This window comes from Tubulanus polymorphus, chromosome 3, assembly GCF_964204645.1.
Source record: "Tubulanus polymorphus chromosome 3, tnTubPoly1.2, whole genome shotgun sequence".
Taxonomy (NCBI): domain Eukaryota; kingdom Metazoa; phylum Nemertea; class Palaeonemertea; order Tubulaniformes; family Tubulanidae; genus Tubulanus; species Tubulanus polymorphus.
This window is the reverse complement of record NC_134027.1, coordinates 15887474-15912939: the sequence shown is the minus strand read 5'-3', so window position 1 is coordinate 15912939 and position 25466 is coordinate 15887474. Positions and strand designations below refer to the sequence as shown.

Genomic DNA, 25466 nt, shown 5'->3' with positions numbered 1-25466 from the left:
AGAGAAGTTACCTCCATTACCTTTATAAAAGATGAAAATATAAAAGAGAAGTTACCTCCATTACCTTTATAAAAGATGAAAATTACTTCTAGGACCATGAAATACTTTATTTTGTAATTTGTACATATATGAGTTTTGATGTTATTCTATAGTCTGGCTCATCCATGTCTGGCGAGGTGAATACATCACACCCAAAAATCCAAACAATAGGCTAACAATAGCCTCATCAATTATCCCTGTGCCAACAGTTTGATTGACAGCGTTACTGATATTGTGTACAGAGATATAGGGCGAGCTTCCTCCTGTTAGCAGTGCTTCATCTAGCCTAAAATGGAGGGTAAAGCCCCGCCCCCGAAAATAGCCGCCCTTGTGCCCTTCAGATGTGTCCCATGCTCGCCCTTGTGCCCTCATCACTTGCCGTAGGTCCGCCCTCGAGTCACGAGTAATGAGTCAGGGCTTTCAAAATAAGCTTTCGCACCCGACTATAAGTAAGAATCGTGCGACGGCTATGAAATATCTCGTATGATATCAACGATAGTAGCTCATGTGATCAGTGGTTATATTTAAATGTACTGCAGTCAGTGTGCATCGTGTGAAAACGTGCCTCAGACGCGTGGCCTAGTTTTAGTTTCCAAGAAATTGGCTGCCTTCTAAACTACTGCCAATTTTGATTGATTGATTTTATTTTCGTAGAACATAGTTTAGTATAATAATGTATCTTACAAAATGCCACAATGAACTATGAACTATGAAGGATTCGTCCAGAGCCTGAAGGCTGTAGCTCTGAACAGAGTGGACGAGCCCCGGTGACTATGAAATGGATGATGATGACAAAGATACAAAGGTCAATATTATAAGGTTTATCTATGGTAAGCTATTTTCAAAACAACATACAACATACAATGGTAATTATACTACAATAACTATTATATAACATAAACATACCATGATAGAATATTTTAGGGGGACGAGATGAATATTCAATATCTATTGATGAGCTGTTTTTTGTAGAGCCTGGTGAATGAATGAATTGATGGAGATTTTCTGATTGTGTTATCGATTGTTTGCCAAATGACTGGAACTTTGTTAAGAAACGATTTATTGAACATATTCGTTTTGTGACGGGCAGATTGTGGATAATTTCTTGATCTTGTGTTATGTGTGTGGTTTACTTGGTTATGTTGGAACAATGCTCTTATCGGGGTGAGCAATTTTCCTTCGAAGTATTTGTAGCCAATTTTTGCGAGGTCTAAATTTATTATGTCTTCAAATTTTAGGATATCATATTTTCTAAATAAGTGTGATGTGGGGGCATTATAGCGGCTGTTATCGGATATATCTGATTGCCCATTTCTGCAATTTGAAAATGGTGTCTATTTGCTTTTTTGAGAGAAGAGTGCCCCACGATGTCACTGCATAAGATAAATGTGTATGTATATAGCCATAATACAGCAGTTTCTTACTCCAAGCAGGTATAAATTGTTTTATTCTTCTTAATAAATACAAGTTTCTATTGATTTTTGAACAGATTTGTTTGAATTGTTGTTCACAAGATAGATTTTCATCAATAAGTACTCCTAAAAATTTACACTGTTTTACTGATCTTATTTTCTCAGTGCCAAATATGAGATCTATATCTGTTTGGAAACTTTTACTTCTGGGCCTAAAAATCATGCAATTAGTTTTCTTGAAATTGACTGTTAATTTGTTAGCATAGAACCAATCGATCAGTGTAGATAGGTCATCTTTCAGAAGATCTAAAATAGTGTTAAGATTCTTTCCGGTAATATATATGCTAGTGTCGTCTGCGAATAATATACTTTTACAGGATTTTAAAACTTGATGGGCATCGTTAACATATATAAGAAAAAGCAGTGGTCCAAGTATAGAGCCTTGAGGAATTCTGTATTCGACTTTAGTTAGATTTGAGTTGATTCCGTTGACCTTTACATACATTCTCCTTTCACTGAGGTAACTTTTCAACCATTGCAATGGAATTCCTCTTATTCCATACTTACCTAATTTGTATATCAACGTTGGGATATCGAGCGAGTCAAACGCTTTAGACAGATCAAGGAAGACTCCAATTGTGTTATTACCATTGTTGAAGCTACTAATTATATTTCCGGTTAATTCAAGTATTGCTTGAGCAGTTGAATGATTTTCTCTGTACCCATATTGGCTGCTGTAGAGTAAGTTGTTCGTAATAAAAAAGTTATATAGCCTGTTGTGAACTATTTTTTCTAGTATTTTAGATATTACGGGTAAAAGTGAGATAGGCCTGTAGTTAGTTGCTTGGGATTTATCATCACCTTTGTGGATAGGAATAACTTCTGCAATTTTCATTAATTTGGGTACTACGCCATCTCTTAATGAATTGTTAAATATTGTACATAACGGATCACATATAGTATAAATTACTTGTTTTAGGAGATAATTGCTAATGTTATCGAAACCAGTACTACTTTTATTTGGTAATGATTTCACTATGGAAATGATCTCATTAGTGTCAGTGGGTCTAAAGAAAATGTTAATATTGTTATGGATATTGAGGTATTCTTGAAATGAATGCTTAGAAGTTGGGACTTTAGTGGCATACTCTTTTCCTATATTACTAAAAAACAAAGACAGTGCGTCACTAATTTTTTTCTGGTCTTTTTCAATTATTCCATCAATTTTTAGATTTTCAATAGTAGATGATTTGTCATTATGTTTGCCTATGGTGGTCTTTAGTAAATCCCATAACTTTCTACTGTTATTTCTAAAACTAAGTATCTTATTCGCATAATAACTATGCTTTGCTCTTCTTAAATAATTCAACTGATTTCGATAATTAAGATATCTTACGTATTTTGGATCACTTTTTGGAGCACCAAGTACCTTACGATATAAACGATCACACTTTTTTGACGATGTTAGTAGACCATGTGTCATCCATGGTTCGTCTATCTTTATATGCCCAATTTTCCTTTCAGTCGGGGGTGCATGTCTATCTAAAGATTGAGTGAGCTTTTCAATTAAAAAGCTATACCCATCATCGCTGTTCATGTTTTCAATTACAGCCCAATCAATTTCAGAGAGTTCATTATTAATATTGGTTAAGTTGCTTCAATTGAATCTTCGAAATAATTTAGTTTCCTTTGTTTTCATTTTGTAGTTCCTATCTTTGATTGATATATAACAGGGCAGATGGTCTGATAGGTCAGTTGTGACAATGCATGATCTATAATAGTCAGTTAGTTTTGAGCTTATATATATATTATCAATGAGGGTGGCTGTATTATGTGTGATTCTAGTTGGACGTAGTATTGTTGGTATTACTTCATAGGAGAGATTCAAATCAAGAAATCTAGCTGTGTTTCTGTGGGTTTCAGATTTGATGAGGTCCAAGTTTTGGTCCATCCCAATGATTATATCTTTTCTTTCATGATTTATTTTTTCTAGTATGCCTTGATAATCTAACAAAAAATCAGATTCGCTAGTTCCCGGTATTCTATATAGTTCTCCAACAATAATATTTCTAGCGTTTTTCCCGGTTTTAGAAATTATTTCTATAAAACAGGATTCGAATTTACCCTCTTTAAATACGCTTATGACATTTCTGATCTCGCTTGCTTGCATAAATCGCCACCCCACCTTTCATTGAGTTAATTCTGTGTTTTTCTATTAAGTTATAGCCTGGAATTTCACAAAGGTTACGGTTAATATCAGTAATAAAAGTTTCACATAATAAAATTAAGTCTAAAGCAGACTTCCTATTGTCGAATTTTGTTATCAAAGTTTTAAGTTTCTCTAGTTTACTAGGAATGCTGTGTATATTCAAATGAAGAATGTTCAATTTCGATTGACAATCAGGATAATCCAGTTCATTAATTTCAACATAAGGAGAGTCATTGTTGGCTATTGGTTGATTGCCGAATACATCTAATAATAGATTGGGATTGTTTCTTATGCTTTTAATGCGGCTCTCTGGATCTGTATTACCTAAACACATTTCTTTTTACTAAGATTTTCAAAAATAGAACTTTAGCTAAGATCCCCAGGTACCAATATAATTCATATTCATGTATTACAGAACAAGTTGTAATATTGCTTGTATTGAGTTTCATTGAACTTTTCATATGAGTTGAGAATAGATGATATATATAGCGAAATCATTTAGCAAAAACATAATAATTTAGTCTGGTTACCCAGAAAATCATTTTGGTTATTATTTAAACCAAACTGATACTCTATATTAGGATTGGTAATTTGATATGTACATATCAATAATTTGGTAATTCAGAAAGTTTGACCAAATATTTGAATTATTGGTAAGATCCATTTAGAGATACCTGTATTGCTAACAATGTGTAACGCATAAACGAATGAAGAAAGGAAAAAAGTTAGTTATTCACAATTAGCTAATTACCGGTACTGCTATTACTTCGGCAGTGGTTTGAAAATGTTAATTCTTTTTTTCTCACCATTCTCAGTGCAACCGAATACTTCTCCATTGATTGTCCACACTTTGTTATATAGTCTCGAGTTAACCGCGCGATTAACTAGTTTCGCAATTTCAGGGCAAAGATCTTCGCGTATTATAATCCCTGAATCCTTTAATGTCGCACGTTTCCGAATGATAAAATCCCGCCTATTACGATCGAAAAAGCGCACAATTATTCTAGCGACTGCCGTTATAAAGCTGGTAGTGTATATTCGATGGATTGTTTCGTTTTGAACACATCGTGATGCTCTGGATCTTTTTATCTAGACTATTAGACAAATTCTATATACACAAGGTGAAAAACTTTTTTTGGTGAACTCACAGAGAGACTTGGAGAGACAATTAGTTTGAGTGGCCTAATAGCAAAAATGTGTTCTTAAGCTAAGCCTCGATCACACAAGCATTTTTGGCCCGGGCCAAATTTGGCCTGGAACAACTGTTCACACGGGTGCCAAATGGGCCCGAAACCTGTTTGGCCCGGGCCAAATTTGACCCGACCAAAAACGGACCAGGCCCGAGCTAAATTTTAGCACCAGACAAATGATTGCGTTTGAATAGCAACTGGCACCGGAAATGATCCACTTCGCTTTGTTTGAGCATTGTTTAGTATCGAGTGAATGGTTTGCGTGTGAACGTGCTCTTTAATTAGGCACGGGCCAAATTTGGCCCGAGCGTGATCCGTGCCAATTTGGCCCGGGCCAAATCATCTCCGTATGATCGCTGCTAATGACCATTAAAACATCAAATCAAGTTCACATTTCGTTCTTACAATCAACTGTGTTGGCCCTTATAGAATGGTTCTGAAAGTAACTTTCTGTTATGCAGCTATCAACGTGAAATCTGACCCCCCAATTTCACACATTCGACACTCTTTCCTGATGTTGCCGCTCGAAATTCGACAGACTATCACCAAGGCCAAAAATTTTCTCAGTCAGATTTCCACCATTTTTCCAAACTGTTGAGTCAGGTATCTGACATGTCACCACCCAACAACTGAAGTCTATACGCCAGAAATTCATTAAAATCAATCAAAATAAAATATCTTTCAGAAACAATATAATTGTACGTGTCATACTATTTTATATGGTGACCCGTGTTACAATAAGATTCACTTTTTAGGCCAGCCGTAGGCTGAGCCTATTACTATACGAATGGAGCGAATTTAAATGACATGGTTTCGAGAGCAAAGGCTCTTTTACTGTGCAACTGACATTATATTCATACAAATTATTCATTAAAGCGTTATCCATTCTCCAAACTCTACGTGGCTGAATTTTGAAAGAGGGCCTCGTTAAAATTTATATGAGCTTTTTCGCGAATATCTGATCGCATTGGTTCAAACATTGGTTTTGAAAAGCCAATCGGAAAGCAAAGACTCCTCTATGATTAGCTTAGCCGCAGAAGGTGTTCACGTGAACCCGCGGTATCGTCTACGGTTTTACTTCCGGGTTTTATTTTAAGATCTAAAATTGTCATTTCAAGATCGATTTCTGTGAAAGCTTTAGTTGATTTGGTTTTTGGGAGGAATATTTTTATTAGCACTACAGAAAACATCATTGGCCACTGTGCAAAGTCCGGGAAAAAGAGTTATTCTTAAACCGGATAGATGACCTTGATATGCTAATTAGCCATGTGCTCAAACTACAAATTTAATCAAATTTTATTCCGCAATTCAATTTTGTTTTATTGACCAAATTTCAGAAAATTCAATTCTATTCCGCATTAAAATCAATAAGACCAAGGGAAAAGATATATCTGAGGTATTTGTTCCTGCCAGATCCAGTCGCTGTCTGTGTTACTTTTGTATTCGACGATTGTATCGTGTAAATTATTAGGTATTGACTCTGAGCTCGGAGTGTTTTGTGGCAAATTTAACCTACAGAATGCATTATCATTTGCCATTTTATGAAAGCTGACAGGCTGGCCATAGTGCCCCCGTTAGGGCTCTTGTTGTTTTTGTTGGCAAAATGTCATGCTAAGCACTCGGTGAACCTCTGGGTTTTGGCAAAATACTTTGACAAATACAACAGATGCGATCAGTCTGAAACCAAAGTCCCAATTAGGCTAAAAACGATATACTACAATGCAAACTTGAACAAACATTGAGGACTAGAAACTATGTTTAACTCTGATTTTGCCATGAGTGACACACTTGGCCACAGTACATCCTTACACCTATGCCTGACAATGAACAATCAACGATCATTGATAGGGCTTTCAAAACGATTTGGAAAACCAGTTGCAGACAAACAAAATAGCAGAAAAAGGCAATCTCAAAAAGCAAATGATACAGCAAAAAAAGCCAGCAATAGTGAGTAGGCCTACATGAAATAGCATATTTTCATGGGCTTGCATGCTTGCAAGCCCATATTGCTATCACACGGATTGATAACTTGCTTGGGGAGTCGATAACTTTAGATAGAACCTTTCTTGGGCTCTGATATTTACACAGATTTAATGCAGTAACAAAATCTAGGTTCCTTTCGTATATTGGCTATAACGGTTGTCGTTTTCATGGTTTTATGATTTTGTTTAATCGTTTTTTGTTATTTCAGCAGCACATACCAACCTTGGTATTCATGCGTGGCATAGTGCTGCTGGCAATTCAATTCATTCTTTATTGACACAAAATTTCATAATGAAAAATTTACTTTCACCTTTTTAAAAAATTCTTTTAATTTTCTTTTATTTTCTTTTATTTTCATTGGGTGCTTGCGATAGCAGCCATTTGTAAAATCTCAGTATGAAAATTTATATTTTTCAGTTTGAATATCTAAAACTTAAAAACCGCTTTTCTGTAAAATAAATTATGAATTGAATTGAAGACTGGTTCCCTGTCTCTTCAAAGAGCCAAGGGCGGTAGCCTATGGTGGCAATAAACTTCATCGGATGATCGTAGTGGATTGTCATTTTAAGGAAATGTAACTTAATCTTGCTTATTGTCTTTATTATTTTAAAAAGAAAAATCGTGGCTCTTATCTATTTTCGTGTTTGCTTTTCTTCACCTGAAGTCACTCGAGTTAGTCACATTTTTTCTTTCAGCTGTAAATTTTTCTATGCAAAATCATTTCCACACAATCCGATAAGTAATCTAGCAATTATCAACATGATACTAGATTCTGTTAAAGACACTGCAATATTCAGATAACAACTATCCAAAAGCTTGCACTAACTTGGTCTGCGTCTACAATAAAACCATTCTGATTCCCAGTCCCCGTGTGTAACATTTTATGTAACGATGTAAGACAACACCGATCTCTTAGCTCTTTAACAAGTAATCAGTTCAAAGTTCGATTAATTCTACGACAGAAATGCAAAACCACCAAGCAAGCTTTCAGTACAACCATGTCAGCAAGCCCATTTTTAGAATTTCTTTCTTGTTAATCTTAGAAATATCGAATTAATTGATTTAAATTGATAGTGTTAGTGTTTGGCAAGTAACTGTTGATAATTGGTAAGCAGCGAGCTTAAGAACACATTATTGCTATCAGGCTAATCCCCCTGGGGTGGAGTTTCTATTCCTTCAAATCGCTACTAGTCCTACAGTTTTAATTGGATCAATTCCAAATTTGGTATGAATGTTCTATGGACCTAGGCCTATAAAGTTACAGAGCCATTTTTTGAATTTGTCTCCCAGGGGGCGCCCCTGGGGGTGGAGTTTCTATTTTGTTCAAATCGCTACTTGTCCTACAGTTTTAATGGGATCAATTCCAAATTTGGTATAAATGTTCTATGGACCTAGGCCTATAAAGTAACGGTAATTTTTTGGATTTGTCCACCAGGGGGCTTCCTGGGGGTGGAGTTTCTATTTCATCAAATTGCTATTAGTTCTACATTTTTAATCAGAACAAGTCGAAATTTGGTATGAATGTTCTATGGACCAATACCTACAAAGTACAGAGCCTTTTTTGAATTTGGCCAAAAGGGGGCACTCCTAGGTATGCAGCTTCCATTTCTTCAAATCACACAGCGGAGCTATATAAGCCGATAGGCTCCTTGTCTCTTACTATCATTGGGTGCTTGCGTTAGCGGCCATTTGAAAAATCTCATGAACATTTCTATTTTTCAATTTAATCTAAAACTTAAAAACCACTTTTTAGTAGAATAAATTCTGAATTGAATTGAAGACTGGTTCCCTGTCTCTTGAAAGAGCCAGGGGGCGGTAGTCTATGGTGGCAATAAACTTTATCGGATGATCGTAGTGAATTATCATTTGAAGGAAATGTAATTTATTCTTGCTTAATGTCTTTATTATTTTAAAAAGAAAATTCGTGGATACTATCTTTTTTTCGTGTTCGCTAGTTTTCACCTGAAGTCATTCAAGTTAGTCACATTTTTTCTTCCAGCTATAAATTTACTATGCAAAATCATTTCAACACAATCTGATGAATAATCTAGCAATTATCAAGCAAGTTTTCACTACAACCATGTTAGCAAGCCTATTTTTAGAATTTCTTTCTTGTTTGATAAATTATTACAGATTATTTTTTACAACAGAGAGAACGGAAAAAATTGATATATTACGTATTAACAAAATTGCTTTTTAAGGCAAATAACGTTTTTCCTCTCAATCAAACTTGTAAGGGGAGTTTGGCCTGATGATCGACGATCTTCATTTTGTTTATTCCCAAGGACACTGCCGGTCCTCATTTACAATGCAGTTTCTCTTACACTGTACTAGTGCGCCATTGAAGTGAAGATGGCGCTCTAGTACGGTGTCAGAGGTTGCGACAAAATGGGGACCAGCCTTTTGATTTCGCTTGGATTCAATTCAGCAGCTGAATACTATAGCGGTTTGCCCTGTCAAGAAAAAGCGTAGAATCCAAAATTTTCGGGAGGAATATTATGAAATATCCGTGTATTAAAAAGAGTCCAAACATCATGCATTTTGCAACTATTGAAAAAGCGGTTTTATGGTAGCCTTCGGTGGCGTCGACGATATCAATAGACACATGGCCAAATGTAAACATTCGGAAGTTGCCATAGCTTTGAGCAAAACTAAGAATATAGCATCATTTTAATGGACTTTCCTTTAGTGAAGTCCATTTTATTATCTCATATGAAACTTTCTTCCTTTGTACAAAATAACTTCCAAACGAGGCTTAGTTTCTCTTTGGAACTTTTAAAGAATTCAATGCAGTTATATAAAATCTCTGCCCAGTAACCCTATTGTATTCTTGCTGATTATTATTATCTCGGGCAAAGCCCGAGATGTTGTAATGGTTCCAAAAATCGAATTTTTGCTAATAAATGAGGTTGTAACTTTGACCTAAAGTCATGCAATCTACTATTTTTATGTGCAACATGTACCTTGATCATGCGGCTAAAATCTGTTGGAAATGGAATTTTGAATTTTCGCGTACATTTTAGAGAAATCGGCGATTTTTAAAAAATTTCCAAGGAGCATTTTGTTTCATTAAACGTCCAAAAGGCCGTTGTACATCGTTAAATTGATGTAAAATAAATGCACCCTGCAGTTAGCTGATCTCCCGCAGTCAATCAATGTAAGGCCATATTCGATAATACGACGCAGACAAACCGGTCTATTGATCTGCTCGAATATTGGTGGGCCATTTCTTAGGATTTACTTTCTCATTTCCCAGTCATTGGACAGTCTTATTATATGTTTATTTTAAATTTGATAGTCGGCGTATTGTTCCGTCTCCCTATTGTATTATGAAAAAACCGGAGATTAAATCGATCCGCTACATCGTTGTGGCGCGCACAATCGAATTGGCCCAGACCCGGTGCCGCGCTGAATGACATTATACTGTTAGATTTTCTTTCGATTTAGCATTTATTTTACGCAGTAAGTAATTATTTATATCGTAGAGTGCTGATGATATAGTTTACAGGATGTAGAAGTAAAGGTACACTGTCATAGACCGTAAAACTATCATAAATTGTGCGTTTACTCGCGTGATGTGTTTCAATCCAATTTATCCAATCAATCGCCGTGTGTACTGTGTAATTTACAGGGCTTTCAAAATACTCGTTCAAAATAAGCCGTTGACCATCGCATCCGACTGTGAGTAAGAATCCTGCGACGGCTATGAAATATCTCGTCTGATATCAATGATAGTATGATAGCTGTGCTCAGTGGCTATATTTTAATGTAGGCCTACTGCAGTCAGTGTGCATCGCGTGAAAATTTGCCTCAGACGCGTGGCCTAGTTTAAGTCTCCAGGAAATCGGCCTCCTTCAAAACAACTGCCAATCATACTAGCGACTGCCTGTGGTAAAGGAGTAGTGTGTATTCGATGAATTGTCTCATTTTGAGCACAGATGCACAAGGTGAAAACTTTGTTCGGTGAACTCACAGAGACACTCGCAGAGACAATTAGTTTGGGTAGCCTAATAGCATCAATGTGCTCTTAAGCTGGCTGCTTAACCAATCAACAGTTACTAGTTGCCATCACTGCAGTCAATTACACTAGCAAATCAATTAATTTTATATTTTTAAAAAATCAAAATATGCAATTTCATGTATACACTATTCCTGATTCCTGGCTATTATCACTATATTGTGCATTTTTTAGATAGAGAATCTGATTTACGCATGTCCATGAAATTTCAATAAATAAGTTTCCGTAACCTAAAGATAACTAATTATGAGATAGCTAAATATTGCTGTGAAAAAAGCACTGTGTCAGTGGTCGGGGAAAATTTTGAAACTGCTATTTCTTTGTCTGCAACTGGTATCTTTAAATCAAAGTGGTGTGGTGGGTTTATAAAAAAAATCAACGAAATTTACCAACCGATTAAAAAATGGCCAATCCCTATTCTAATATCAAAAGAACGGAAAGCAGTGATACGGTTTGGGGTTGACAATCGTTTTGTTATCCGATTTGTACCAGTGCACAATAAAATCTTTTATTAGCTGCGTAATCGGCATTCACTGAGGGTTTCAATTGTTTGTATTTTTACAATTGTGACCAGGTTAAGCGTCCCTTGCCTGTTTTATGCGTCGACGATTCGTACTGCTTTCCATTTCCAATTTACTGTGGACCTCTTTCCACATGGCCGACTTATGACTTACTTTTGACACAGGAACTCTCCGTGTACACGAAAATAAAAAAAACGTTTGACATGATTTCATGAAATTGTTGTGGTATGTGCATGTATGGTGGTATGGTGGGGAACCATAAAGGGAGAAAATTTCATCAAATTTATAATAGATGTGTGTGATAGTATGATGTAAAACCTTATTGTTTTGGGGACTTCTTCGATTCAAGATGAACATGACATGTTCAATGAATGTGATAAGTTTCAAGGCTTTGAGGTTTCAAGGTTTGTGTATATGGTCACCAGAGCACTTTAACTAGTAGAATAGTATTTCCATGTTGTTATATTAGTACCTGGCATAATTTGTTACCACAAGCGATTGCAAATTGTTGCTATGGCATATTTTATGATTGTGGTGAGTTTCAAGATCGTTGGTTTCAATATCTTCCAAAGGACATTTGATATTGAGATTTTTATATAGTTTAGCATTTCAAACCACTTCCCAAGTGGGCATTGTGTCTCTGACCCCTAGTTTCAGTTCATTTAATTCACGTGTGAATGTGGTAAATTAGCTGGTTTAAGTATTTAGCTGGTAGTGTATGGGTTGATTCTGGTTTGAATTTGGCTATCATATCAATCTGTTTTACACAAAATCATAGCACATTTGATATTTATTATCTTTCAGCGGCTGAAGAGGTTTCAAGAGAGTCAAACCAAGGCTTTAAAAGCCAGAAATGATTACTTACTTATTATTGAATCGGCCAATGCTGCTGTTCAGCGATACTTTGTTGATGACTTATCTGATCTTATAGATGTGAGTATTTTTACCTTCATGACGTAGTGATGGTTATAAGGTGGTAGTGAGTCGACGACGTCATTTTCCTGTCACCACTTATAACTTGTTGGTGGTAGTTCAGACGAAGATTTGTCAAACGAATAAATACTTAGAAAATGTCGATAGTAAGACTAAGAAGTTTTTATCGTTGAATGGGCGAATCACAGCGGCAGAGTGCAGAATCCTGTGATTAGGCGGAAATAGTTCCATATGAGGGCAAAGCTTTTAAATGATTAAACAGCCGGAGGTGGTTTATCTACTTTTTTGAACTATAGTGCTGATATTTTCCCAATGAAATTGCTAGGTTTCAATCGTTTCTCATAAGTCAACACGTAATTCAAATGTGATTTTGATATGCGGAGAGATACATTTTAACTAGCGTAATGAATGATGGCGCCATGTTTAAGCTGTGCGTCGATCGTTGATTAGTGGAATTATCTTGATTGTATCCATACGAACTTTATCAAAGGTAAGTGTCAACAAATGGTCCATAATAGTCCCTCTAATTTATGTGGAAAGACGCTCTTAACCGGGAAAACCGTGGTCTGTTTCATGTTATCATTGGCCTACGCTTCAAAGTTATGAATAAAGTATAGTATTATATAACTGATTGTTAGCAACATACAACAAATAAACCTTTAAAGACAGGTACCTAGTGTCTGATATTCTGCTCAAAAATTCCGGATTGATTCACTGCATAGTTTTTCATAGTGAGCATTTTAGTATATGAATCAATTAAGATGAATGACAGGCGCGGGTGTGAAGGAGTTCAATGTAAACAATAATATGAACCACGTGCGCGATGCAAACAGGGACAACAAACTGAGAAGCACTGAATTTTTGAAATGATTTTTGAATTTTTGAATGTGATTCGAATAGACATCTGTGTTGGTTTACTCGAAGAAACCGTAGCGTATTAACTTCCACCAGTCGTCGGGTATGGTACATGTTCGTGGGAGGGAGGTAAGTCTTTAGTTTCTCCTCATGAATTAACGAATCACAATGTATATCCAATAAAAAAACCTTCATTATTTCATGACTGGACCTCGTTAGTAAAAAGAATGCCTGCTGAATCGGAATACAAACCTCTTTCAGCTATATCGTTTGCTACTATAGTTATTAGGAGAAAAAAATAATCTTCCACCCCTCCACTTTTTACTCAATGGGTTTACTGGCCTTGCGATTTGCGCAATACCGATTAATGATGGCAGCACCAGCTTGCCAATTGAGAGCTCTCCACATTTTCGCTGTCCCTAAAGCTATTTTAATAGCGAATGTGCAATCACTGAATTATTTTCGAAAAAAGTTATAACAACATAATTAAAGACCTGATTTAGCGATATGAACGGTGGGTTTGAATTGCTTTGTCTCCTTATCTGTCGCTACAATGCGTGTTTGTGTATGAAAACAGTTTCTTCGATGATTTTGATAGAACATTGCACAGGCGTTTAAAACATTTCTTGAGGGTGGCCAGGCTGAAATTTTGAGATGATACGAACGAACTTTATATTTTAGCGTAATTTAGCAACTTGGGATATTTGGTCATTAATTAGTTTGCTTAGGCAATGGAATACAGAAGCATCAGTAAAACATATATTTTCTCTTCATGACTTCTTTTTTACCTACGTCATGAAGGTTATAAGATGGTAGTGAGTTGATGACGTTATTTTCGTGTCGCCACTTATAACTTGTTGGTGGGAGTTCAGAGGAAGATTTGTCAAACGAATAAATGCTTCAATCTTATAAATGCAGAGTGTGAAATTGCGCTTTTTTAAGATATTTCCCTAAATTATTAGAAAATGCCGATAGTAAGACCGTGGGAAAGTTTTTATCGTTGATTGGGCGAATCACGGCGGCAGAGTGCACCTGTGATAAGGCCGAAATAGTTCCGTGTGAAGGCGAAGCTTTTAAATGATTAGACAGTCGGAGGTGGTTTATCAACTTTTTTCAACTATAGTGCTGCAATTTTCCCAATCAACTTGGTGGATTTCGATCGTTTCTCATTAGTCAACACTTGTAATGTGTGTGTAAAGTGTGATTTTGATTTGTGTAGAGATACATCGTGACTAGCGTATTGAATGGCGGCGCCATGTTTAAGCTGCGCGTCGTATGTCGATCGTTGAATAGTGGAATTATAGGGTGGAATTATTTTGATTGTATCCATACGAAGCTTATTAAAGATTAGTGTCAACAAATGGTCCATTACAGTCCCTCTAATTTATGTGGAGAGACGCTCTTAACCGGCAAAACCGTGGTCTGTTTCGTGTTATCGTTGGCCTACGTGACTGACCTTGCTTGAGCGTTCGCTGCCGGCGCGCAGGTACCTAGCGTCTGACATTCTACGAAAAAATTCCGGATTGATCCATCGCTTAGTTTTTTCGTAGTGAGCATTTAAGTATATGAATCAATTAAGATGATTGACAGACGCCGGTGCGGTCGTATCAGCTGTTGAAGACATTCGATGTAAACAATAATTTTAACCTCGTGCGCGATGAAAACAGGGACATCAAACTAAGAAGCACTTACATGTGATTTGAATAGGCATCTGTGCTGGTTTTTCAAAAAGTCGAATCTCAATTGACTCCTATTACATAGGCCTAAGCCAGGACCTCTGGAATTGAATTGAATTCGACAAAGTAATTCTCCTGTAATTTGTAATGAATCTTTTTGAAAATTAGCATGAAGATTGGGTCTGGCGAGATGTCCACCCATATTGTAAAAAAATGTCATTGGTGATCAAATATGGCCGCCATTGGGTTGGCCATGTTCAATTTCTTATTTGCACGATGCAGTCCGCAATTCTTGATGGATTTCTACAAAATTTGGTGTGAGGATCAGGGTCAAGCTGTCCATGCCTTTTGTATATGTAGGTCATCGGCCTTCAAATATGGCAGCCAGGTCAGCCATCTGGAATTTCTAGCACGAAACGGCCTGCAATTCTTGACGCATTTTCAAGATACTAGGTGTACGAATTTTGGTAGGTGAAATGTCTACCCCTTGTGTCCACCAGGGTTGCCATCCATCTTGGATTTATTTTCAGCACGATGCCTACACCAATTCTTGATGCATTTTTTCATGTAGTGTGATCTTTGAGGCAGCTAAAATGGGCTTGTCTTTTCATGTAAGGATATATTAACAGAAAATGAACATTATCGCGCCACATAGCCTGTACCTCTTAACTATTTTAAAACTTGTTATATCGTTACAATGTAAATCATTCTGTAAAACTTTGAATGCTGAATCATTCTTCTTCTACTGCGTCATGAAAGTACAAGGCAAGTGGGCCTCTCGTTTAGGTAATGATCTGGCGAGTAGCAGTCATTAAACTTATAACAAAAATTACGACGTTCACGGAAAACCATAACCTAGATACATGTACGACGGAACATCTGAACTATTCAAGATTCAAGTTATTGTAAAAAAATTAGCTTGTTATTTTGCAAAAAAATAAAACATTTTATTTTGTATGAAGTGTTACCTCTCCATCTCACAGTTCTTTTTCAACTAAGCTTTGATTATTACCCCCCCTCCACCCCAATTTCAAATGCTAAGTTCAATGTTGTCACAGGATTGACTGGTAAGATAAACAATGCCAGACTTAATCTCTCGATGAGATCTACCTGACCGATTACTTATTGGGAACAGGTCAGCAGCCACTTCTTTGAAAGCATATTTCGCTTTCTTCCTTTTGCTTCTCAGATTATCATGTCGGTGAGCTTCTGTCGGTGAGCTTCTGGGCCATTGGTCCTTTATTCAAGAAGTCGAATCTAAATTGACTCCTATTGCATAGGCCTAAGCCAGGCCCTTAGATGTGTATGGAATTGAATTTGACAGCAATTCGCCTGAAATTTGCGATGAATCTTTTTGAAAATTTGCTTGAAGATTGGGTCTGACGAGATGTCCACCCCTATTGTTGAAAATGGTGATTTGTGATCAAATATGGCTGCCATTGGGGGCACTCTTGAATTTTTTGTTTGCACGTGCAGCCTGCAATTCTTGATGGATTTCCGCAAAATTTGGTGTGAGGATCAGGGTAGGTAAGCTGTCCATGCCTATGGAGGTCATCGGCTGCCAGGGTAGCCATCTTGAATTTCTAACACGAAACGGCCTGCAATTCTTGATGGACTTTCATCATACTTAGTGTAAGAATTTTGGTAGGTGAAATGTCATGTTAATCGTTTTGGGAGTCTAAACTAGGCCCTATATCTATCGCCCGTTGCGACCGAGAAGCAGAATCTATTTTTACATTATTCTAATAGGTTTTGCTAGATCCAATGCATCCTCCATCGGCAGGGCCAGATTCGAACCTGATGGCGTCGCTACACTCAGCCATGACCTAACCCCTGATACACTCGATAGAATCAGATTGTCCGTTGTACAATCGCTGAGGCAAATTTCATGGAAGAACTATGGAAAAACCCAGGCTGAAATTAAACAGGATTTCTAAGCTGTGCGTGTAGCTGCACATGCAATCTAGTGTGGCTGGGTCTCGATGCCATCAGGTTCAAATCCCTACCGGGGAGGATTGATCAGACCAGACATAAAACAAAATTAAATAGGCCTTCATATGGAGCTAGGCCTACTAGACGTAAATGTGGATGTAGGCTGAGCTGATACAAATGCTTTTCAACGGGCCGAAAGGGATGAACCCGCACGAAATCGTGACGATATCAGTGAGGGGTGGCTTAAGCCACTGCCTCTCAACCCTTTGAGGGCTGACTATTTGATACCCAATGGAGATAATTTGAAAATTTAGAAAAATTCCACCCTAGTGTGTTGAGTAACGGGAAAACCACCATAGTGCGCTGCGGTGTATTGTTAGTTACTTATATTTCACTGTTTGATCGATGCTGCCACCTTTCAATAGAGTTAAAAGTAATTACTAATTACATCAATACACCGCAGTGTGGTGTACTAAGTTTTGTGTTAAGTTTTTTTAGACCGCAATTCTCAATGATCTAGAGATTATAGCAGTCATGCTACTGCAACTTAGAATCCCCCGTCTGGGATTTTTTATGGTCCAAGACCATATAGGCATAGTCGCTAGTAAAAATCTAGCCGTTCACCGTACAACACCTGTAGTATCTCTACTGTCATAGATATAGTCCCATAATGCTATGTCATATAGAACTGTTAATCAGATAAAAAATTGCCTGTCACATGAACTTCATTAATTGAAGCATCACACACACTTAGAACACAGTTTCATTGGTTAATGAGTCGACTATACCATTATGGAAGATAGGGGGGTAGGATCTGTCTGGGCGATTTCACTAAGCGAAGGTAGATATGGCCTACGCGCTATTAATATTACACTACATGGCCAGCCACTCATTTTATTATTGAATATTGAAACAGATCATTACATTGAAATATATAAACTAAAATAAGAACACTATAATATCTTGAGAGAAAAAATAATCAATTCATTTTCACAATTCCTCAAAGAATTTTCAGGATTTGGGGAAAAGGACCACTTTTGGCTGGGTGATATATATCCAATTAACAGTAAAAAATAGCCTCATGGAAACCCTGGAAACGTTAATTTGTTTTCACTGATAAAACTGATATCTCCTCATGCATCCGTTCACTACTATTAAGTCAATTTTAAACACTGTCTTCGACCATATGGACCTTATTGTCCTCTTGTTTAAAATTAAAAGCCTTATGAATGAACGTGTATTGTAATTGCTTATTGATTGGACATGTTTATGTTTCTAAAGTATTAAACATCCTATGGATTTTTAATCTAAGCGAAGTTGCTAACGGGGAGCTAGCTCATCCTTTCTATATGGAATACTACCAGTTATATGTAGTTATTTCATTTGTTACAACCTTGGACTGCGCTAGTTTTTGTAATTATCTGTTGTATAATCTTGCTTGAATCTCAATTTGTTTTCAGTGCATGGATATTGGTTATCATACAAGTCTTGCCCATTCGATGATGATGCATAGTGAGAGCGATGATTGTTTGCGAAAAACACAACAAGCATGTGTTAACCTGATGAATAAATGTATAAAAGATATAGATGCTCGTACAGACAAGCAGAATTACATAGATAACAACAGTATTGTTTTCTCCCTGCCGAAAAGGTTTGAATTTCAACCACACAAAGGAGATGAGGTCAGTTGCATGAAAATAGCAAACTAGCATCATTGGTTCTCCGAGGAATACTTTTTTGGCTCCCAGTATGTTAAACTTTTTGTATGTTAGGCTCTGTCAAACCTTGTTTTTAGCCCACTTGGGACTTAAGTTCCAGCAGGCTATTGTGTTCACTTTTCGTCCGTCTTCCTTTCGTCATAGCATCCGCCCATCCGTCTGTCCGTAGCGGAATCCAGTTATTTTGGGAAGTTTTGAAGACACTTCAACGTAATATCTTGATATTTGGGTTTCACATGTATCTACCCTAGACACATCTTCAGCCCAAAAACCGGCCCTGTCAGAATCAAGATGGCCGACTGGCAGCCATTGTTGTTCGCCAAAATCAGCATTTTTTACATATTTTTGGTTCGAAGAATGAGAACCTTAGCTATTGTCAAGTTGCAGTCATGAAGTCACGTGACAGGACCGGAAGATTTCTTTTCCAGATTGAGTGATTCGCCTCAATGAAATCGGTCCACAGAAATTCGTTTGTCTTAAGAATATTATAATTATCATGATAACTAGATTTAAGGCTGGCTTATGTCGACAAGCAACGCGACGCCTACCGACACAACTGGGTTTATCGCCGATTAGCGGCAACTAGCGGCCTACGAGAGGCTGCCAGTTACTGCTCTATCGGTTCGACATAAGCCGGCTTGCGACGGCAACCCGACGCCTACCGACTCGTCGCAAGCCGTATCCGGCTAGTTGCCCATGTTCTACTCCGGCCTACGGTAGGCGGACTGTTGCTTTCGATCGCAACCGACATAAGCTAATCTGCGACGCGACGGAACTGAGCGCAGGGGTTCCATCCAATCGGACACCGCATATACATAGTACAAATTATCACCGCTAGTTAGCGTCATTCGTAATTAGTCATAAACTTTCAAATTCAAGTTGTTCAAAACGTAAACCAAACCTTCAGCACGGCAGAGGACTGGACCGAAGATCTAGAAACGAAATTGGTAGAATTATGGTGTGAGCGGCCATCTTTATATGATGTCGCTAGCACGTTGTATTCAAAACAGAATCAGAGAGATCAAAGTCTTAAAGAAATAGCTTTCTAATAGAAATATATTTCCTAATAATTCAATTCTCAAAATGCTTATCACGTGACCATTTGAGCTGTTGCAGTTGCTAGTAATCGCAACCGACATAAGCAGGGAAGCAACTGGGAGGATCTCATATCCCGCTAGTCGGCCTCAGTTTCTGCGAATCGGAGCGCAGTCGACATAAGCTGGGCTGCGATCGTGGTTGCTCTCAGTTGCGTTGGTAGGAGTCGGTAGGCGTCACGTTGCTTGTCGACATAAGCCAGCCTTTAAATACTTAAATGAATGATATCATTTTTTTAAATCATGCATAGTGAATGCCGATTTAGCGGTTAGAACACATCTACTCGCGCATAAATACACCATCCATGCTGCGACTATTGTAAGCGCCAGTATCCATACACCCATACACACGTTGGTGCCGACAGGGGCCTCCACTTCAAAAGTTATGAACAAAATATTAGAATTGTTTGTGTTCCAATTTACACCAGATAAACCTTTGAAGAAAGGTATTTAGCATCAGATGTTGTACCGAAAATTCCAGATTGATACACTACATAGTTTTTCAAATAAGCGCATTTTTAGCCCACTTGGGACTTTAAGACGCTTTGATCAATTACCTTGATCTTTCGTATATATTTGAACCCCCCAGGGCCCATCAGCATAACAAAAATTGGGTTGAATGGACTCAAGATGGTTGTCCTAGGACCTTTTAAGTGCCCAAAAATGTTAATTTTGGCCCGAATTCTGAGTCCTTTAGCTTCCTTCTGGTTTGCCATTTCTCATTGCAATTGCTGATGGTATTCTTTGGAAAGGGACAATATCTTAGTATTTCTATATTATATTTGTACGAATGCATATTTTGTTACCACAATCAATTGCAGAGTTGTAGCTCATGACGTCGTCTATGATCGTGGTGAGTTTTAAGGACATTAGTTATTCTATATGGTGACCAGGGGGCGTTGAATAGTAGAGTAACTTAGTATTTCCTTGTTATATAGGTACCTAGGCATATTTTGTTACCATGATCAATTGCAAAGTTGTAGTTCATGACATGTTCTATGATTGTGGTGATTTTCAAGGTCATTGCGTTTTGAATATGGTCACCAGGGGGGTAGAATAGTAGAATAACTTAGTATTTCCATTCAATTGGTAACGAGGCATATTTTGTTATCACCATCAATTACTAAATTGTAGCTGCTGACATGTTCTATGATTGTGGTGAGTTTCAAGGTAATTGGTTTTTGGTTTGGTCACCAGGGGGCGTTGAATATTGAAATTGTTAGATTGTTGAGCATTTGAAACCACTTCCCAAGTGGGCATGGTGTCTCTGGACCCCTAGTTAGTGTAAACCAATTATGTTGATTAACAAGCAGGCTCAGCTGAGTGACACATTTTATCGATGACGTCAGATGTAAATAATATCATTACCACGTGCGCAATGCAAACGGAAAACAAATTGAAATTTTTTTGGAACTAACTTCTCCAATGAAATATTAATTTCTTTTCATAATTTGCCTTTCTTTTATGTAATTCATAATCTATATATCAGACTTTACTTCTTCAAACCTCAGGACTTTGAAGTCCTCTAGTTTAGTTTTTTGAGGGAAATTTTGAAGATGCTTTGATCAATTACCTCTATTTTTCGTTTATATTTGAATCCCCCAAGGGCCCATCGGCACAAGAAAAATTGGGTCTATCGGACTAAAGATGGCCTTCCTAGGACCTATTTCATGCCCAAAAATGTCAATTTTGGCGCGGGGGCGTTGAATATTGAAATTGTTAGATTGTTGAGCATTTGAAACCACTTCCCAAGTGGGCATGGTGTCCCTGGACCCCTAGTTTTACCTCTGCAACCTAGGGGGTATTCTGGAATTAGGTGTTTCATCTGTTTGTTCATCTGTCTTCCTGTCCATCATGCAGTGGATTTTTGCTGTGGAATCCTAGGTTCTTATAACCGATGGATGTGTAGTGTTCATAATTGTTATTTATCTCAGGGCTAGCCTGTGGTATTGTAGGTGGTATGAAAGTAAACATTGTAGCTCCAGCAGGCTATAGTGCTCACTTTTCACCGTCCTGGACCTACATCCAACTGTAGACAGAATCATTGTCATCAATTAAAAATTGAATTTTTAGATCTAAAAAACCAAGATAATCTTTTCGATTTTCGACGTACTCAAAAATTGCTTTGTCTAATAATGCCCTAGCATATAAATTTAATAAAAAAGTGCCTCCTTTTATGGTACCCTGGCCATCCCGAGGCCATCCCTAATTAATTGTCTGTTTGGCTTAACACAGACTAGTTTTCGAGTGAGTCCGTATGTACAAAGAAATACTTTTTTGCAAAATTTTAGGGCTAAAAACTTTATCATCTTTTTTACATGGCAAAGAATATCACAAATCGGCTTGTTTAAGAATGATTTTAAAATTTTAACTTTGTCTGGAGCATCATTACTGTGTTTAGAATGAAAAAAAACTAATTATGTCACCCCAATAGGGCGGGATGACATTCTGTTTTACTTGTACGTCCTGAGCCGTGCGCTTTTCCCTCGTTAGCGCACTTGAGACTGCAAAAGTACATGCGATATTCATGAAAATTAGATTTCTCCCTCATCCAATATGGCCTCTACGGTGAACATCTTGAATTTCTTGCTGGCGCTCTATACACATTCGATTTCTCTAAAACTTAGTTTGTAAATTGAGGTACACGTCAAAAACAAACCAACCAAAAATTAACGAGCTTCCACAGTGAGCATCTTTAATTTCTTGTGAGCACTCTCGCTCTTCCAAGGAAAACTTAACCCATTAGCACTCAGGAATTTCACTACATCATGTACATGTCTATTACTCAGAAAATTCATGGGAATATCCAAATTTACCACGATACAGAATAGCTCATTCCCAGTTTATTTTCATGTATTACCAGTTATCCCCCCCCCTAAATTCACCCCTCCCCCTTGAAATTCATCCAGACTTACTTGATTTTGAAGTGAATGCTCGGATCTGTCATGTTCATGTTCCAAATACTCGAGAATTTCAAATAGGAAGATGTTGATTTCTGTATGGTATTCCAAGGAATTGGGTGTCTAGTTAACCTATTAGCTAATGGGTTCAAATCCACCTTTAACCATTTTTGTGCAGCAGATGAAAAAAGTGTCACAGCGGATTCGGTTATTTTTAATCATACCAGGATGACATATGTGGTGCTATAGCACTTTCTAGTTATTATCATTTTGTCTTTATTATCTTTTTCAGAATAGTCATATATGCACTCAGCTTAATATTCAGGAAGACTTGATTCAAAGACAGAAACAGCTCACATGTCGAATTGAAGGGCTTAAATTGGAAAATGATGAAGTATGTTTTTCCTTGAAGTTTGTCTAACCCTACAAGTATCAAATTATGTTCATAGTGTCATCCTCATCGTGAATCAAATACATTTATTACTGAGCAGCATCGATTATTAATTTTGACATTTAATTTTACCCCTCAGCTATATACAATTTGTCTATTTATATTGGTACCTATGCATATTTTGTAACTGCAATCAATTGCAAAGTTTTAGCTCATGACATGTTGTATGATTGTGTTGACTTTCAGGATTGGTTTTTGTATATGGTCACCACTGAATAGGGGAATATCTTAGTATTTCCATATCGTATTGGTACATAGGCATACTTTGTTACCACAATCAATTGCAAGATTTTAGCTCATGACAATTTTTACCTTCATGGCATAATCATGAAGGTGATAGTAGTGATAGAAGTGAGGTTATAAGATGGGTCGATGACGTCATTTTCATATCACTTCTAAAAACTTGTTGGTGGGAGTTGAGATAAGATTTGTCAAAGGAATAGATCCTTTAATCTTATCAATGCAGAGTGGAAAGTTTGCTTTTGAAGAAATATTTCCCTAAATTATTAGAAAATTGGTAAGACCGTGGGAAAGTTTTTATCACTGAATGGGCAAATTATGGCGGCAGAGTGTACCTGTGATAAGGCCTTTTTTTAATAGCTTGGTTTATGGTGTAGACCCATTAAAATATCATTTCGGAGGAAATGATACTAAAAAAAAATCCCCTCAGTGAGATAAAATCACTTTGAAGGAAGAGTGAACTGTTGATAGGGCAATAAACATATGTCTTAACAAATGATTCTTGGAAAGTTCGAATTCTGCACGCTGTGATCATAAAAGAACATTGCGTTTTTCAATTGTTTCATTCAAGCCAGGATTCTCATTCGGCGGAGGTGAAAAACTTTTTGTTGCTTGTTTTTCCACTGAATTTGTTCCACAGACGGGAATAAAAATAGAAAAAAGATTTTTTAGCCCACTTGGGACTTTAGTCCCAGCGGGCTATTGCGTTCGCGTTTTCGTCCGTCGTCCGTCCGTCCGTTCGTACGTCGTAGCCTTCGTCCGTCCGTAGACAGAATCAATTTGTTTTTTCGGAAGTTTTGAAGACGCTTCAAGGTAATGTCTTGATATTTGGTATTTATACATGTATCTACCCTAGACACATCTTCAGGCCAAAAACTGGCCCTGCCTGTCAGATTCAAGATGGCCTACTGGCAGCCATTGTTGTTCGCCAAAATCAGCACTTTATACACATTTTCGAAGTTTTCGAGGGAAATTTTGAAGACGCTTTTATCAATTACCTTGTTTGTTTGTATATATTTGAATCCCCCAAGGGCCCATCAACCTAAGAAAATTTGGGTCGATTGGACTCAAGATGGCCGTCCTATTACCTTTTTAGTGGCCAAAAATGTCAATTTTGGCCCAAATTCTGAGTCCTGTAGCTTCCTACTGGTTTGCCATTTCTCATTGCAATTTGTGAAATGGATGTTTTATATGGGAGATATGTATTTTTGATCAGCCAATTATGGCACAATTGGCAGCCATCTTGGCGTCATCAGTACTCATTCGTAGGTGGGAAAAAGTTTTTCCACATTAAATTCATACTTGAGCATATTGTGTTACTATATTCAATTGGAAAGTTGCAGCTCATAACGTTTTCTATGATATTGGTGAGTTTCAAGGTTATTGCTTTTTGTATATGGCCACCAGGGGGCATTGAATTATACAATAACTTAGTATTTCTATGTTATAGTATTACAGTATTGTACCTACGCATATTTTGTTACCACAATCAATTGCAAAGTTGTAGCTCATGACATTGTCTATGATTGTCGTGAGTTTCAAGGACATAAGTTATTCTATATGGTAACCAGGGGGCGTTGAATAGTAGAAGAACTTGGTATTTCATTATTAGATTGGTACCTAGGGATATTTTGTTACCATGATCAATTGCAAAATTGTAGTTCATGACATGTTCTATGTTTGTGGTGAGTTTCAAGGTCATTGGGTTTTGCATATGGTCACCAGGGGGCGTTGAATAGTATAACTTAGTATTGCCTTATTAAATTGGTAACGAAGCATATTTTGTTATCACAATCAATTTCAAAATCATAGCTGCTGACATATTCTATGATTGTGGTGAGTTTCAAGGTCATTGGTTTTTGTATATGGTCACCAGGGGGCATTGAATATTGAAATTGTTAGATTGTTGAGCATTTGAACACTTCCCAAGTGGACATGGTGTCCCTGGACCCCTAGTTTAATTTATTTTTTTATTCAGGAGGCGGGTCCCGTAAACCAAGCTTTTGAAAAAAAGGCCTGAGGTTAAAGCTTTTAAATGATTAGACCGTTGGATGTAGTTTTTAGCGGCAGCTCTGCTGCCGACAGCCCTGTAGGGCTGTCTATTGCAATGGCTTTGTATTAAAATAAAATGCTATCAGTGAAATATCGCTTAGCTTCTGTTAAAACAGCTGAGAGAAATATAATTTCAAAGACGCATCATTATCTTTAACTAGCGTTCCTTTAAATCTTCCGACAAAAGTTTTGCCCCTAATCGATAAGCCTGATTAATGAGCCGCGTTGATGCGATTCTCAAAA

General features: G+C 37.2%; 1 protein-coding gene across 1 annotated transcript in view; it reads left to right on the top strand.

Moving 5' to 3' along the window:
- Positions 1–25466, top strand: part of LOC141901192 (SLIT-ROBO Rho GTPase-activating protein 3-like) — a 122707-nt gene that overhangs the window by 24795 nt on the left and 72446 nt on the right. Inside the window, 3 exon segments of the mRNA XM_074788302.1 lie at positions 12177–12305; positions 18229–18450; positions 22773–22874. Of these exon segments, the coding sequence (XP_074644403.1) occupies positions 12177–12305; positions 18229–18450; positions 22773–22874 (453 nt within the window).